The 13,797-nt window shown below is 48.2% G+C and overlaps 3 protein-coding genes across 4 annotated transcripts in view; all 3 read right to left on the bottom strand.

The window, feature by feature from the left end:
- LOC310686915 (uncharacterized protein) overlaps positions 1–9,768 on the bottom strand; it is a 51,754-nt gene extending 41,986 nt beyond the window's left edge. Inside the window, exon 1 of the mRNA XM_083461447.1 lies at positions 9,496–9,768. The gene's annotated coding sequence lies outside the window, so the exon portion shown is untranslated. The remainder of the gene's footprint in view (positions 1–9,495) is intronic.
- Positions 1–13,797, bottom strand: part of LOC310686881 (uncharacterized protein) — an 83,937-nt gene that overhangs the window by 26,960 nt on the left and 43,180 nt on the right. The window lies entirely within an intron of this gene.
- On the bottom strand, positions 6,263–13,464 carry LOC310686896 (uncharacterized protein). 2 transcript variants are annotated; one of them, XM_083461392.1, is made up of 3 exons: positions 13,286–13,464; positions 9,852–9,962; positions 6,263–9,322 (listed from the first exon to the last, which is right to left on the bottom strand). In XM_083461392.1, the coding sequence occupies exon 3, from the start codon at positions 9,135–9,137 to the stop codon at positions 7,620–7,622; it is 1,518 nt and encodes a 505-aa protein (XP_083317518.1). In that variant the 5' UTR covers positions 9,138–9,322; positions 9,852–9,962; positions 13,286–13,464; the 3' UTR covers positions 6,263–7,619. The 2 variants fall into 2 exon arrangements, with proteins under 2 accessions (XP_083317518.1, XP_083317519.1); XM_083461393.1 differs by lacking the exon at positions 13,286–13,464 and having other exon boundaries at positions 9,775–9,868.

Genomic DNA, 13,797 nt, shown 5'->3' with positions numbered 1-13,797 from the left:
CGCTTCTTGAAAACACAGACATTTTGGATCTGGAAGGATTTAATAATGTTTTTGGGTGGCATGCATATCTATGGTATGACAAAGTTAAAGTTCACAGAGCTTTTAAGAACCATATTGTAAGGAAAGCATTGTTTAATGTCTGGACTAAATACAAAGACTTACTTGAAAACAAAACCCCAAGGTGGTTGTCGCCGATAGAAGCAAAGGCTCTGAAAAAGCCCAATATGGAGGCCAAATGGCCGAAATATTGGGAAATTTTAGAGCAAGAAGGAGACAAATTAAAACTGCAAAGTTTTGAGAAACTAAAAGATAAAGTGCGTGACTGGTTGCATTATCATCAAATTATGGAAGCCTATAAATTGGACAGAAAAATTGGCTTCCAGGTGGAAAAAATCAAAATTGGAAACAGAACTGTTAGAACCTAAAACAAAGATACTGTCAAGAATGTATAACTTGCTGTTAAAATGGAATAATCATGATGAAATAGTGAAACCGGTTATGAACAAATGGGCACAAGATCTTGGCTATAGTATTATGCCAGCTGACTGGGAACAGTTGTGTACCACAGGTATGAAATTTATGGCATGTAATGCTCTAAGAGAGAATATTATGAAAATGATGTACAGGTGGTACATGACACCAGTCAAGCTTGCAAAAATCTATCATTTGCCCGATAATAAATGTAGGAAATGTAAAGAGACAGAAGGTACTTTCTTTCACCTTTGGTGGACGTGCCCAAGGATTAAGGCTTTCTGGGAGATGATATATAATGAAATGAAAAGGGTATTTAAATATACCTTTCTGAAGAAACCAGAGGCCTTTCTCCTGGGCTTAGTCGGCCAATTGGTGCCAAAGAAGGATAGAACATTTTTTATGTACGCAACAACAGCAGCAAGAATACTCATTGCAAAGTATTGGAAGACACAAGATTTACCCACCCTGGAAGAGTGGCAGATGAAGGTGATGGACTTTATGGAACTGGCTGAAATGACTGGCAGAATCCGAGACCTGGGAGAAGAGGTGGTGGAAGAAGATTGGAAAAAATTCAAAGACTATCTACAGAAATATTGTAAAATTAATGAATGTTAAAGTGATGTTGAATTGAATCTAAGTGGTATTTGGCAACAAATTATTATAAATAGGTCTAAGTGAATTGTTAACTGTTAAAGAAGAAATTATGAAAAATAGATTAATTTGCAATATGATGTTAAGACAAATGGAGGGAATAATTTGCTGAACAGAATTTTAGATTGGGATTACAAAAGAGGGAGGTGTGAGGAAGTCCAAGAAATATGTGAATGAAATTAAGTTATGGAATGTATGATGTTTCTGTTTTTTTCTTTCCTTCTTCTTTTCTCCTTCTTTTTTCTTTTTCTGTTTTCTTAGCTTTATGCTGTTTACTATCTGTCTTTATGTTATTTTGTGTAATTTATGCAAAACTCTAATAAATATATATTTTTTAAAAAAACACAAATGCTCTTTGAGGCAGGCTTATCCTCCGATGTGAAAGATGAATTGTCCCGAGCACCCCCCCTCCAGCTCGATGGATGAATTGATAAAGACGGTGCTGGCGATCGGCGTACGCCAGGAAGCGCGCGCTCAGGAGAAGCGGGAGGGGAGAGCCGAGCGTTTCCATGACAACCGCATTCCTGAAATGCCAAAGGGGCCTTCCCAGGCGACGGAGCCGATGGAAATAGATAGTGTGCACGCGAAGTTTCAAACACTGGTGAAGGTCGGAGGAGAGAGGGAAAGGAGTGGAAAACTACCAAGAAATGTTTCCTCTGTCAAAGGCCGGGACATTTTGCTAAGGTCTGCCCTCAACGAAAGGCCTGGCAAGGCATGATGGGGGCTGCAGGCCACGGCGAAATGGGGGAGGAAGGGCAGGTGCAGGGAAACGACAGCGCCTGGCTGCCAATCAGCAGGGGCAGCAGCCAGGCCAGCAACCAATAGAAGTACCCCAGCCTGACCCACCCAAGGCAGCTATAGCCAGAGAGGTGGTGCTAGAACTCCCGAATGGGCACCCGGTCGAGGTGAAGGCGCTGCTAAATTCAGGCAGCTCGTGTAATTTCTTCAGCAGAGACTTTGCCTTGGAGCACCATTTCCACCAGCTGCCCTTAGATTTCCCCTTGCAGGTAACCACCATCGATGGCAGAGAACTCCTGGGAGGGGAAGTGACCCACCAGACACCGCCAATGCGAATGAGTGTCTCCAAGCACACGTAAACCATTGTTTTTCACGTAGCCACACTGGCAGGACCCCCAATAATACTGGGAATGAGCTGGCTGGCTACACATGACCCAGTAGTGTCGTGGCATCAGCGGACTGTCACCTTTGGGTCAGCTTACTGCTTAGAACACTGTCTGGCGGGAAGGGAACCAAGAATGACGGTGGCCAGGGTGGCTGGGTTGACCCTGGAACAAAGAGGGGAGGTGCCACCACAATATGCTGACCTGAAGGAGATCTTTAGTGAGAGGGAGGCAGATAGGCTACCCCCCAACAGACCCTTTGACTGCCAAATCAACCTACTCCCAGGGGCTCAGTTACCAGTGGGTAAGCTGTATGCCATGCCTGACCGGGAGATGCAGGAGTTGCGGCAGTTTATTGACAAGAACCTGAAGAGAGGGTTCATAAGGGAATCCAAGGCAGTGGGGGTGGGGCAGCCCGGTGTTCTTTGTGGACAAAAAGGGGACCAATCAGCCCAGGCTCGTCATAGATTATAGGGGCTTGAACCTGGTATCAGAACCTTCCCAATGCCCAGAATCGATGACATTTTGACACATGTGAGGCAGGGGAAGATTTTTACCAAGCTGGACCTCAGGGGAGCATACAACCTGATTAGGATAAGGGAGGGGGACTAATGGAAAACAACCATGTTCACCCCCCTGGGGGCCTTTGAGTACTTGGTCATGCCATTTGGATTGCAGTCGGGCTCCGCCTGCTTTCAAGGTTTCATGCACCATGTGTTGGGGTCCCTGCTGTACAAGAACTGTGTGGCCTTTTTAGATGACGTACTAATACATTCGGAGAATGAGAAGCAACACGTCAGAGACGTCAGGGAGGTGCTACAGAGATTGCAGAAGCACCAGTTGTGGGTCAAGTTGGAAAAATGCCAATTCCACGCCGGGGAGGTCGAGTTTCTTGGGTACAGATTGTCAGACAAAGGCCTAGCCATGGACCCAGGCAAGGTGAAGGCAGTGCTGGAATGGAAAGCCCCCAAAACCAGAAAGGATGTGCAGAGGTTCCTGGGCTTCAGCAACTTCTACAGGAAGTTTATAAAGAACTTTGCACACTTGACAGCGCCCATCATGGATTGTCTGAGTAGCAAAAAAAGGTTCGTGTGGACAGAAAGTGCACAACAGTCCTTTGAAATGCTGAAGAAGGCGTTTGCATCGGAGGAGGAGCTCCTGCACGTGGACCTGGAGAAGCCCATGAGGTTGGAGACGGACGCGTCAGACAGAGCGCTTGGAGCGGTTCTTTTGCAGCCCGGGGCCAAGCAGAGCTGGAGGCCGTGTGCCTTTTTCTCAAGGAAGCTGAGCAAGTCAGAGCAAAACTACACAGTGTATGACCGCAAACTGCTTGCCTTTCGGCGCTGGAGACATCTGTTGATAGGGGCACGGCACAAGATACAAGTCAGAACGGACCACAAGAACTTGGAATACTGGCGGACCGCACGAGTGCTCAACCAGAGACAGATTCGATGGGCCCAAGAGTTCTCCAAGTTTTCCTTCGAGATCCGATACGTGCCAGGAGAGGAAAACGTAAGGGCGGATGCACTCTCCCGGAAACCGGAGTACATGGAAGGGGAGGGACCACCGGAGGCCCGACACGTGTTCCCCGAGGACCGGTAGGTGTGTGGGGGAACATTGGTTGGGAAGGGAGAACTGGTAGAGCTTACCAGAGACGATGCATTCGCTCAGACAAAAATCAGGGAACTCCGAGACGGTAGGGAAGACAAGGGAGGGTTTGAGGAAAAGGAAGGGCTATTGTATTATAAGGGGCGCTGTATGTACCAGGGGAGGCCTTGAGGGGAAGAGTACTCAAACAACTCCACGACAACCCAACAGCTGGGCATTTTGGACAGCACAAGACCATGCTGCTTGTCACCAGACAGTTCTGGTGGCCAAAGGTGAGGGAGAACATAAGAGAATACGTACGGGGATGCCATACGGGTGGGAGACCGGGTGTGGTTGTCGACCCCCGGGTTACCCCTGAAGGGAGGGTGCAAGAAGTTGCAGCCGAGGCGACTGGGGCCCTTCGAGGTCATCCAGCAGGTGAACCCCGTAGCATTCAAACTCAAGTTGCCTGACAGCATGAAAATACATCCGGTGTTCCACAGGTCCCTACTTTCACCGTACAGAGAAGGGCGGGAATTTCAGGGGCGGGAAGGAGGAACCACCACCCACCCGCAGGTAGAGGAGAGGGAGCACTGTAACCAAGCCACGGAGATAATCGATTCAAGGTGGTGAGGTCGCCAGGTGGAATACTTGGTGGCCTGGGAAGGAGCACCCCAGTCGGAAAACACATGGGTACCAGCTGATTCAATCACAGACAGGCTTCTGGTGGAAGAATTCCAGTGTTTGTTCCCAGATAAGCCAAAACCACTAGCTAGATTTTGGGAGGAAGAATTTGGGACCACAGACGAAGAAGGGGACTTTGTAGGCTTCCCTGCCTCCGAAGAGGAGGGAGGGGAGGTGTCTGAGGGAGAAGAATCAGGCCAGGAGGTGGCACCAGCGGGAAGAGATCCGAGCGGATGGGAGGCTCGGTTTGAATCCTCAGAGGACGATAACAGCTCGTTCAGGGATTTCTCCGCATCGCTGGCCGAGAGGAGAGAGGAGGTGGGAACGGAGACTCGAGCAGGGGATGAGGGGGGTCCTGGAGGGGAGGTGGATGTCAGGGAACTGCCATGAGGGATGGAAAGAGAGAGAGAGCTCCAGGGGGATTCTGAAGAGAGTCCCGGGAGGGGAAGAAGCAGCCCTTCTTCTGGAGAAGGGAGGGAGCATAGCACCAGTGGAGAAGGGGGGCAGAAGGGGGAATCGGCGAGGCATTCCCATGAGTCCTTGCCGGGAACCAGCAGGGGGAGTGAGGGTCCTCCGCCGCCCACACCGTTCTTGCGCAGAAGGCTTCCGCGCAGAGAACAAAGGTGGAGACTTGCTGTCAAGGAATTTTTATGTTGGAAGAAGTTCAAGAGAGGCCCACTGACGGATTGTGCCAGCGATTGAGCGATTGAGACAGTGAGTGACTGTCCGCACAGAAAGGGTTCAACCAGAAGAGCAAGCCAAGAATTGGCACCAATTTACGCACGAGCAACCCCTAGAACCATTACAGATAGGCATGTTCAAATATATAAAAGGATGTCCTATGGAGGAGGGAGAAAGGTTGTTTTCTGCTGCTCCAGAGAAGGGAACACGGAGCAATGGATCCAAACTACAAGAAAGAAGATTCCCCATCCTTGGGGTTCAATTCCTCTTTCAACCTGTTGCGCAATAAACTTCGATCTACAGCTATTTGCTCCGGTTGGTGGCTGGACTCCTTCCTTTATTCCGCAGGGACCCACGGGCTCAGCCTGATGAGCTGGGTGGCTGAGCAGCCTCGCACCTGGGTCCCCCCCCCGTAACACCAAATTCACCTTTTATTGGTCAGACCTAGGAGACTTGATAGCCTTTGGGGGCATACAACACCCGGACTCCGAGCCTTCTTCCCTTGGGGGTCCGCCAGCTGGTGCCTCCCCCCTTTCACCCAGCCAGTCCATGACAGCAACAGCAGCAGCAACAACAACAACAGTAAAATAAGTATGATAATAATATGCACACTGGTCCTCTGGCAGGAAGAATGATAACTTCTGGGACTATGGAAAAGCACTATCTTCCCCAAACCCCAGAATAAGCAGGAGCTCTGGGGTTGCCCCATGGGGTTCGTAAGGGAAGATGGGCCCCCCAGGAGACTTCCCTGGTACCTGCAGCCCCTCCTTCCCCCTCTTGCAATAAGGCATGGGGGAAAATCTCCCATTAAATTAGAGTATTTTAAGTTTTCTTCAGAACACGTAGGAGGCAGGGAGAAGTTCTAGTGAAGAAGCAGTATTCGGAGATCATGTGGTGGTGGTGGTGAGAGAGTTTGGTGCAAAAACCAGTCACATACAGATGCACCCGTCTTGCATGTTTGAGTACAGCAACTCCAGAGCATGAGCCAAGTATCGGCAGGGTAGGGGCCATATGTAGAGCAATTCCCACACTGAGGTCAAAAACACACACAGAGGCAGCAGGACTTCTTCAGTAATAGTTTACTGAGTTTTCAATGCATACAGTTCTCCCTGGGCCCCCAGTGATGCACAAAACTTTGCTTCTGAGAGCAAATCCACTTTCAGCAGTAAAAAAATACAGCACACAGGATATCTAAGTCAGGCACACAAACCGGCAGAAGGGAGCAAGGGAGGAAAGAGGCTGGAAGGACACAGGGCAATGGAGGTGTGTTTCCCTTCATGTGGTTTTGGAGGGAAGTCAGCAACTCGGCATCTGCTGGGGCTTCATGAAGCAAAGCTTTCTGCCGGCTGCTTCCAGGCAAATGAGCATCCCAGACACTGTGATCTGTGGGGTGTTGCCATATCAATTGTTTTTGAAAGGTTATCATGATGTGGTCTAAAAACCAATATGGAAAAATATATCGCCCAGCCCTAATCCTCACTGACCACCAGAAATCCAGATAAACCCTCACCGCTTCTCTATCAAAAGGTACTTTACATCTTAGATTATAATCACATTGTTTGACATTGCCTTCAATATTTCATTACTATACAGTTTTACACATAAATTCCAGAACTTCGCATACACAACATGTGTTAATGACTGATTTCCTGCTGAGTTCATTTCTGTGAAGAAAAGAGTGGACTCCGAGAGGAAGATGTCCCACACTCCAGACATCAAAATGGGTTCTTCCATGTGAGAGTCCCTGGATGTTCCTTAAACACTCCATTGTAAATAAAGCACTTTTTGCAATCTCTTCATTTAAACTGCTTCTCCTCTTTGAGTTTGTTGATGGTTTGTAGGGTTTCAACTCCTAAAGTTCTTCCTGTCCATGAGTCTGTTGATTTAGAACTTCCACTAGGACTGAACCTCTATCTACTTTCCTGATATTTATAAGGTTTGGCTTTTGTTTGAGTTTGTTGACATAAATCAAGGGTTCCACGCTGACGGCAGCTCCTACCACACGCCATACATTTTAACAATTTTTCCGGCATGTGTCTGCCAATGTTTTCTAAGGTGTCCACTCCGACTGAAGCTCTTTCCGCACTCCAGGCATTTAAATGGTTTCTCTCCTGTGTGAGTCCATTGATGTGTTCTAAGGCTTCCATTATCACTAAAGCTCTTTCTGCACTCTATACATTTATATGGTTTCTCCCCTGTGTGAGTCCATTGATGTGTTCTAAGGCTTACATTATCACTAAAGCTCTTTCTGCACTCTATACATTTATATGGTTTCTCCCCTGTGTGAGTCTGTAGATGTATATTGAGGTGTCCACTCTGACTGAAGCCCTTTCCACACTCCATACATTTAAATGGTTTCTCCCCTGTGTGAGTCCGTTGATGTGTTCTAAGGTGTTCATTATCAGTAAAGCTCTTTCCGCACTACAGGCATTTAAATGGTTTCTCCCCTGTGTGAGTCCGTTGATGACTTCTAAGGTGTCCATTATCAGTAAAGCTCTTTCTGCACTCTATACATTTATATGGTTTCTCCCCTGTGTGAGTCTGTAGATGTATATTGAGGTGTCCACTCTGACTGAAGCCCTTTCCACACTCCATACATTTAAATGGTTTCTCCCCTGTGTGAGTCCGTTGATGTCTTCTAAGGTGTTTATTATCAGAAAAGCTCTTTCCGCACTCCAGGCATTTAAATGGTTTCTCCCCTGTGTGAGTCCGTTGATGTCTTCTAAGGGTTCCATTATCACTAAAGCTCTTTCCACACTCTATACATTTATATGGTTTCTCCCCTGTGTGAGTCCGTTGATGACTTCTAAGGTGTCTATTATCAGTAAAGCTCTTTCCGCACTCTATACATTTATATGGTTTCTCCCCTGTGTGAGTCCGTTGATGACTTCTAAGGCTTCCATTATCACTAAAGCTCTTTCCACACTCTATACATTTATATGGTTTCTCCCCTGTGTGAGTCCGTTGATGACTTCTAAGGTGTCCATTTCCAGTAAAGCTCTTTCCGCACTCCAGACATTTATATGGTTTCTCCCCTGTGTGGGTCCGCTGGTGTAATTTAAGGGCTCCATTCAGACTGAAGCTCTTTCCGCACTCTATACATTTATATGGTTTCTCCCCTGTGTGAGTCCGTTGATGACTTCTAAGGCTTCCATTATCACTAAAGCTCTTTCCACACTCTATACATTTATATGGTTTCTCCCCTGTGTGAGTCCGTTGATGTCTTCTAAGGCTCTCACTAATACTAAAACTCTTCTCACACTCCATACATTTATATGGTTTCTCCCCTGTGTGAGTCTGTAGATGTATATTGAGGTGTCCACTCTTACTGAAGCTCTTTCCACACTCCATACATTTAAATGGTTTCTCCCCTGTGTGAGTCCGTTGATGTGTTCTAAGGTGTTCATTATCAGTAAAGCTCTTTCCGCACTCCAGGCATTTGAATGGTTTCTCCCCTGTGTGAGTCCGTTGATGTCTTCTAAGGTGTTCATTATCAGAAAAGTTCTTTCCGCACTCTATACATTTATATGGTTTCTCCCCTGTGTGAGTCCGTTGATGTCTTCTAAGGTGTTCATTATCAGAAAAGCTCTTTCCGCACTCCAGGCATTTAAATGGTTTCTCCCCTGTGTGAGTCCGTTGATGTCTTCTAAGGGTTCCATTCTGACTGAAGCTCTTTCCGCACTCTATACATTTATATGGTTTCTCCCCTGTGTGAATCCTCTGGTGCAATTTAAGTTCTCCATTCTGACTGAAGCTCTTTCCACACTCCATACATTTAAATGGTTTCTCCCCTGTGTGAGTCCGTTGATGTGTTCTAAGGTTTCCATTCTGACTGAAGCTCTTTCCGCACTCTATACATTTATACGGTTTCTCCCCTGTGTGAGTCCGTTGATGTGTTCTAAGTTTTCCAATATCAGTGAAACGTTTCCCACACTCCATACTATTAAATGGTTTCTCCCCTGTTGGAGGTTGTTGATGTGAACTATGTGTGCTAATTCAATGATGCATAGTGCACATTTCACACATTTTAATTTCTATTCCTAATGGGGGGGAAAGGTACCCAATCCCCTGGAGTTTTGACTCTCTTCTCCATCTCCTTCTTCAGAGTGGGAAGAAAGGGAATCCTGTTTTGATTTCAAGAAACAGAACAAAGGGAAAGAGCTGCATTAGCACCTTCTCCTATTTCAACGTCTCCTACATTCCCTCACCTCCTACCCATGTTCCCAACATTCAGGAAATGAATATGCAATTATGTCAAATGATAGTAATGCATCATCAACCTTTCCTAATCCTCAACCAATGTTCATAAAGCAGCATTATTTTTTAAAGAACAATGTGCTGTCTGATCTCGTGCCCGTCTTTTGACGCAGGACTATCCTAAAATGACACTGAAAAGCAGGATATTCAGGGCAAAATGATAAACTGTACTTAGTGGAATATGTAGTACCTTGGAAATGTAGTATTGATTCACTAATGGCCTGAAGTTGTGTTATTTCTGGGGACATGAATTTATTCCTGTTCTGTCTTAAATATTATAATCATATGATGTCATGGGGTGTTAGGGGAGCGGTAGTACCTTTGGTGGGGGAAATGTCATGCACCTTACGGGGTAATTTATCCACCATTGGTCCCCAGCCTGCACTCAGCTCTCACCTGTTTCTTCCAGAAGCCACAATCCCAGGAAAGGCTTCAACTGGCTGGCAAAACCTGGCTGTTCTCAAATCCTTGGTGTATTAGGGAATTCTATTGAGGTGAAGGCAGGCCCTGGTGGATGGAGAGGATGAGAACAACAGTGAATCCCACAGTCAAGAAGGCATATGTCAGTGAATCCCACAGTCAAGAAGGCATAATGAAAGTCCTGCTCCTGGAGCTTTTGGGGGTGCAGGACCAGGAAAGCTTCTGCCACCATAATCCTTCCAGTTGGGATTCAGGCCTCATCATGCAACAGAAACTGTCCTGGTTGTGCTGCTTGATGATCTCTGATGGGCTAGAGTCTGAGGGGAAAGCTGTTTCCTGGTTCTGCTGGATCTCTCAGTGGCTTTGGAGACCTTTGACCATTGTATCCTTCTGAACCCTCTAGAGGTGCTGGGGACCCTGCTATGCAGTGGTTCCCCTCCTTCCTCCTGGGCCATGTCCATAAAATGGTGTTGGGGGATGAGTGTTCAGACCCCTGGGCTCTGTCCTCTCCCCATGCTTTTTAATATCTATATGAAGCCGCTGGGAGAGATCATCAGGGGTTTTTGGCTGGGTGTTCAGAGGCATGTGGGTGATACCCAGCTCTTCCTATATTTTAAATTGGAACCAGTGAAGATAGTGAATGACCTGTGTTGGTGGCCTTGGTGGTTTGTGGATAAATGGCGGCTAACAGATTGAGGTTGAATCCTGACAAGACAGAAGCACTGTCCCTGGGGGACAGGTGGCAGGCAGACCCTACCAGCCTGCAGACTGTCTCACTAGGGTGGTCAGTGCTCTGGTTACCTCCTGCTTGGTCTACTGCAATGCGCTCTACATGGAGCTACCTTTGAAGGTGAAACAGAAACAGCAACTAATTCAGAATGTGACAGCTGGACTAGTAACTGGGAGCAGCTGCCTAGACCACATATCACTGGTCCTAAAGGATCTTCCCTGGCTCCCAGTGCATTTCCAAGTGCAATTCAAACTGCTTGTGCTGATCTTTAAATTGTCATGGTTGCATCTTTCAGGCAACAAAAGTATTGATCTGACATATAGAGATCATTCCTAGTCTATTGGTTCCAGAAGGTTCTGGTGGTTTTACTCTGTGTAATTCAAAGCTGGTGTTTTCTCTAGCTGGAGCATTTTAGCTGCTAAGGGAGTTTCCTTTCTGCTGAGAGCAGGTGGTGGAATAAGTTGTAATGAGATTATGCTGAACCTTCCTTGTTTTGGGAACCATTAGAAGCTGGCTTAAACTGGAGTGAACCAAGCTTGGTATTCAGTCCCAAGGTTACTCTGACACTGAATTGTTTATAAATTACAGTATTGAAAGGCGCCTGGTCCCACTTCCTATTCTGCTATTCTCTACTCTGCTTGTGTCTTTCTTACTTGAGTGCTGTTTCGCTATGCTATGTTAGGGTTTGACTGTAAATTCAGTTTTTGGATAGTCATGCTTCTTTGCCTTCAGTACTAAATTTCTCTGCTGAATTGATTTTTTGCTGCCTCTGAGTGTTTTTTCCTACTCTGCTAACTATATGTCGGACTTGGAGATCATTATGGAGGAGCAAGATGTGTGACCTAAAGCTCTAAACAGCCTTGGCGCTGTAGCCCTGAAGGAGCGTCTCCACCACCATCCTTCGCTCTGAACACTGAGGTCCTCCTCTGAGGGTCTTCTGCTGGTTCCCTCCCTGCAAGAATTGAGGGTACAGGGAACCAGGCAGAGGGCCTTCTCGGTGGTGGTGCCCACCCTGTGGAACGCCCTCCCTTCAGAGGTCAAGGAAATGAACAACTATCTGACATTTAGAAGACAGGAGAAGGCAGCCCTGTGTCAGGAGGTTTTTAATGTTTGATGTTTTACTGTCTTTTATGTGTACAGTGGTACCTCAGATTACATACGCTTCATGTTACAGACTCCGCTAAACCAGAAATAGTGCTTCAGGTTAAGAACTTTGCTTCAGGATGAGAATAGAAATCGGGCTCTGGCGCTGCGGCAGCAGCAGGAGGCCCCATTAGCTAAAGCGGTGCTTCAGGTGAAGAACAGTTTCAGGTTAAGTACGGACCTCCGGAACGAATTAAGTACTTAATCTGAGGTACCACTGTACTGGAAGCTGCCCAGAGTGGCCGAGGAAACCAAACCAGATGGACAGGATATAAATACTACAATCATTCTTATTACATTGTGATTTTTTCTAGTTATTTTGGAATTTGTACTGCAATGTCAGCTCATGAAATATTATGGGTGGAGAAAATCCCAGGGTTGCTGTAAAATATAATCCCACCCATGACTTCTCATTTACATACAGTCTTTAAATTTAGGAAGGCCACACACCTCACCTGTGCTAATACTGGCAGTCTTTGGCCTGCACAGGCACACCCGGTGTGTAGAGCCTCCAGCCCCAGGCACTGTCTATCATGAAAATGGGTCCTTTGACTGGAAAGATTCATGCAGTCACTGTCATCGGATGCTGATGGGTTGTATCTCAGCTTGTCAGTCACTCTGACACTGCCTACAAAGAATAAGAGGAACAGAAATGCTTTGGAGGTGCAACTTCTATATCAGCCCTGACAGCCATTCCATGGACTCTGCACCCGTTTCTGATGACAGGTGTACATTATCCTCATCCTCAATGAACCAGGCAGTGGAAAAGAGACTTAAAGATGGAAGCCTGAGGGAGAGGAAAAGGTTTCTGGCTGCTTCCTGGGTGGGATTGCGGAAACCAAGAGCCACTTCTGAGAAGGCCTCTCCCCTCCTCTCTGGATTTCCTCTCCTCTCCAGGGGACCAGTGGTTGGACTGGGCAGAATCGCTGCGTCTGGACAGGGCAGGGGATTATGGGGTGGAAGGAGAATGGAGCTTGCAGGAAGGAAGGAGTGGGGGGACTGGACCCCCACTTTCCAGGGATTCCTCTCTGGTCGCCCTGAAGGGGGGGTCGATTCCTGGGCGGGAGAGAGAGGCCAAGGCGGCCCCTCCAGAGATTCCCCGAAGAAGCCACAACGGAGACGCCCCCTCCCGCAAGACTGGTCTTCCTATCTCCCCACCCACCCTGACAATGCTGTGCTTCCCTGCCTCGGAGATGCCCCCTCCCTTCTCCCCCCACGTCCTTGACTCCCTCCCTCTCTCCCGGAGTCTCCCCTGCATCCGGAGGCTTCCTAGGCACCACTCCCCCCACGTCCTGCGCCCCCATCTCTCCAGCCGGAGGGGCCCCCCAAGACGAGCCGGGGAGGGACAGGGGGGTCTCTATCAAGGCGTCTCTCGCGCCCCTTAACCTTTTCATGGGCCGCTTTTCTCCGCGCGGAGCCAGGGGGAACGGGGTGAGGGGTCCGCCCTGCGAGGAAAGCCCCCTGGGGGCGCTTGGGGAAGCTGGCGGGGGTCTCTGGGTCCTTTTCCCCCCCTCTCCGCCCCCCGCTGCCCCTTTACCTCTTTCTCCTCGCTCCCGATTCTCCTTTCCTGCAACATCCACGGGGGGGGTCACCTGCCTCCTCCCTCCCCTTTCCGAAAGCGCCCCCCCCCCCCAGCTACGGGGCAGAGCAACACTTCGGAGTGAAAGCTCCACTTCCGGGAGAAGCAGGCAGAGTTGGAGGGGGCTCACCCCCCACATTCCTGGAGCAGAAGCCGGATTGGAGGAGGAGGAGCAATGTACTGGGGGAGGGATTTGGGATGGTGGGGGCGGGGTGAGAGGAGGATGTGCCGAGAGGGGAGGGAAAGTGTTGAGCGGGTGGGGGAGGAGGAGGAGAGGAACCCCCCCCCCTCTTCCTTCTGGGATCAGGAGAGGGGGGAGGGGCTGATCCCGACAATCCAACAGCGAAGTCACAAAATGAGTTCTGCATGGAAATCAGATCAGACTCCGAGTTCGTGTTTTGGCAACATGACAAGTCTGTCGTCCGTCGGGATGCCTGAGGATTCCTGCTCGCTGCCTTTTCCTGGCCAGC

This window comes from Podarcis liolepis, assembly GCF_965112155.1.
Source record: "Podarcis liolepis genome assembly, chromosome: 10".
In the NCBI taxonomy this organism is placed as follows: Eukaryota; Metazoa; Chordata; class Lepidosauria; order Squamata; family Lacertidae; genus Podarcis; species Podarcis liolepis.
The sequence above is the reverse complement of the archived record's forward strand: the minus strand, read 5'-3'. Positions and strand labels throughout refer to the sequence as shown.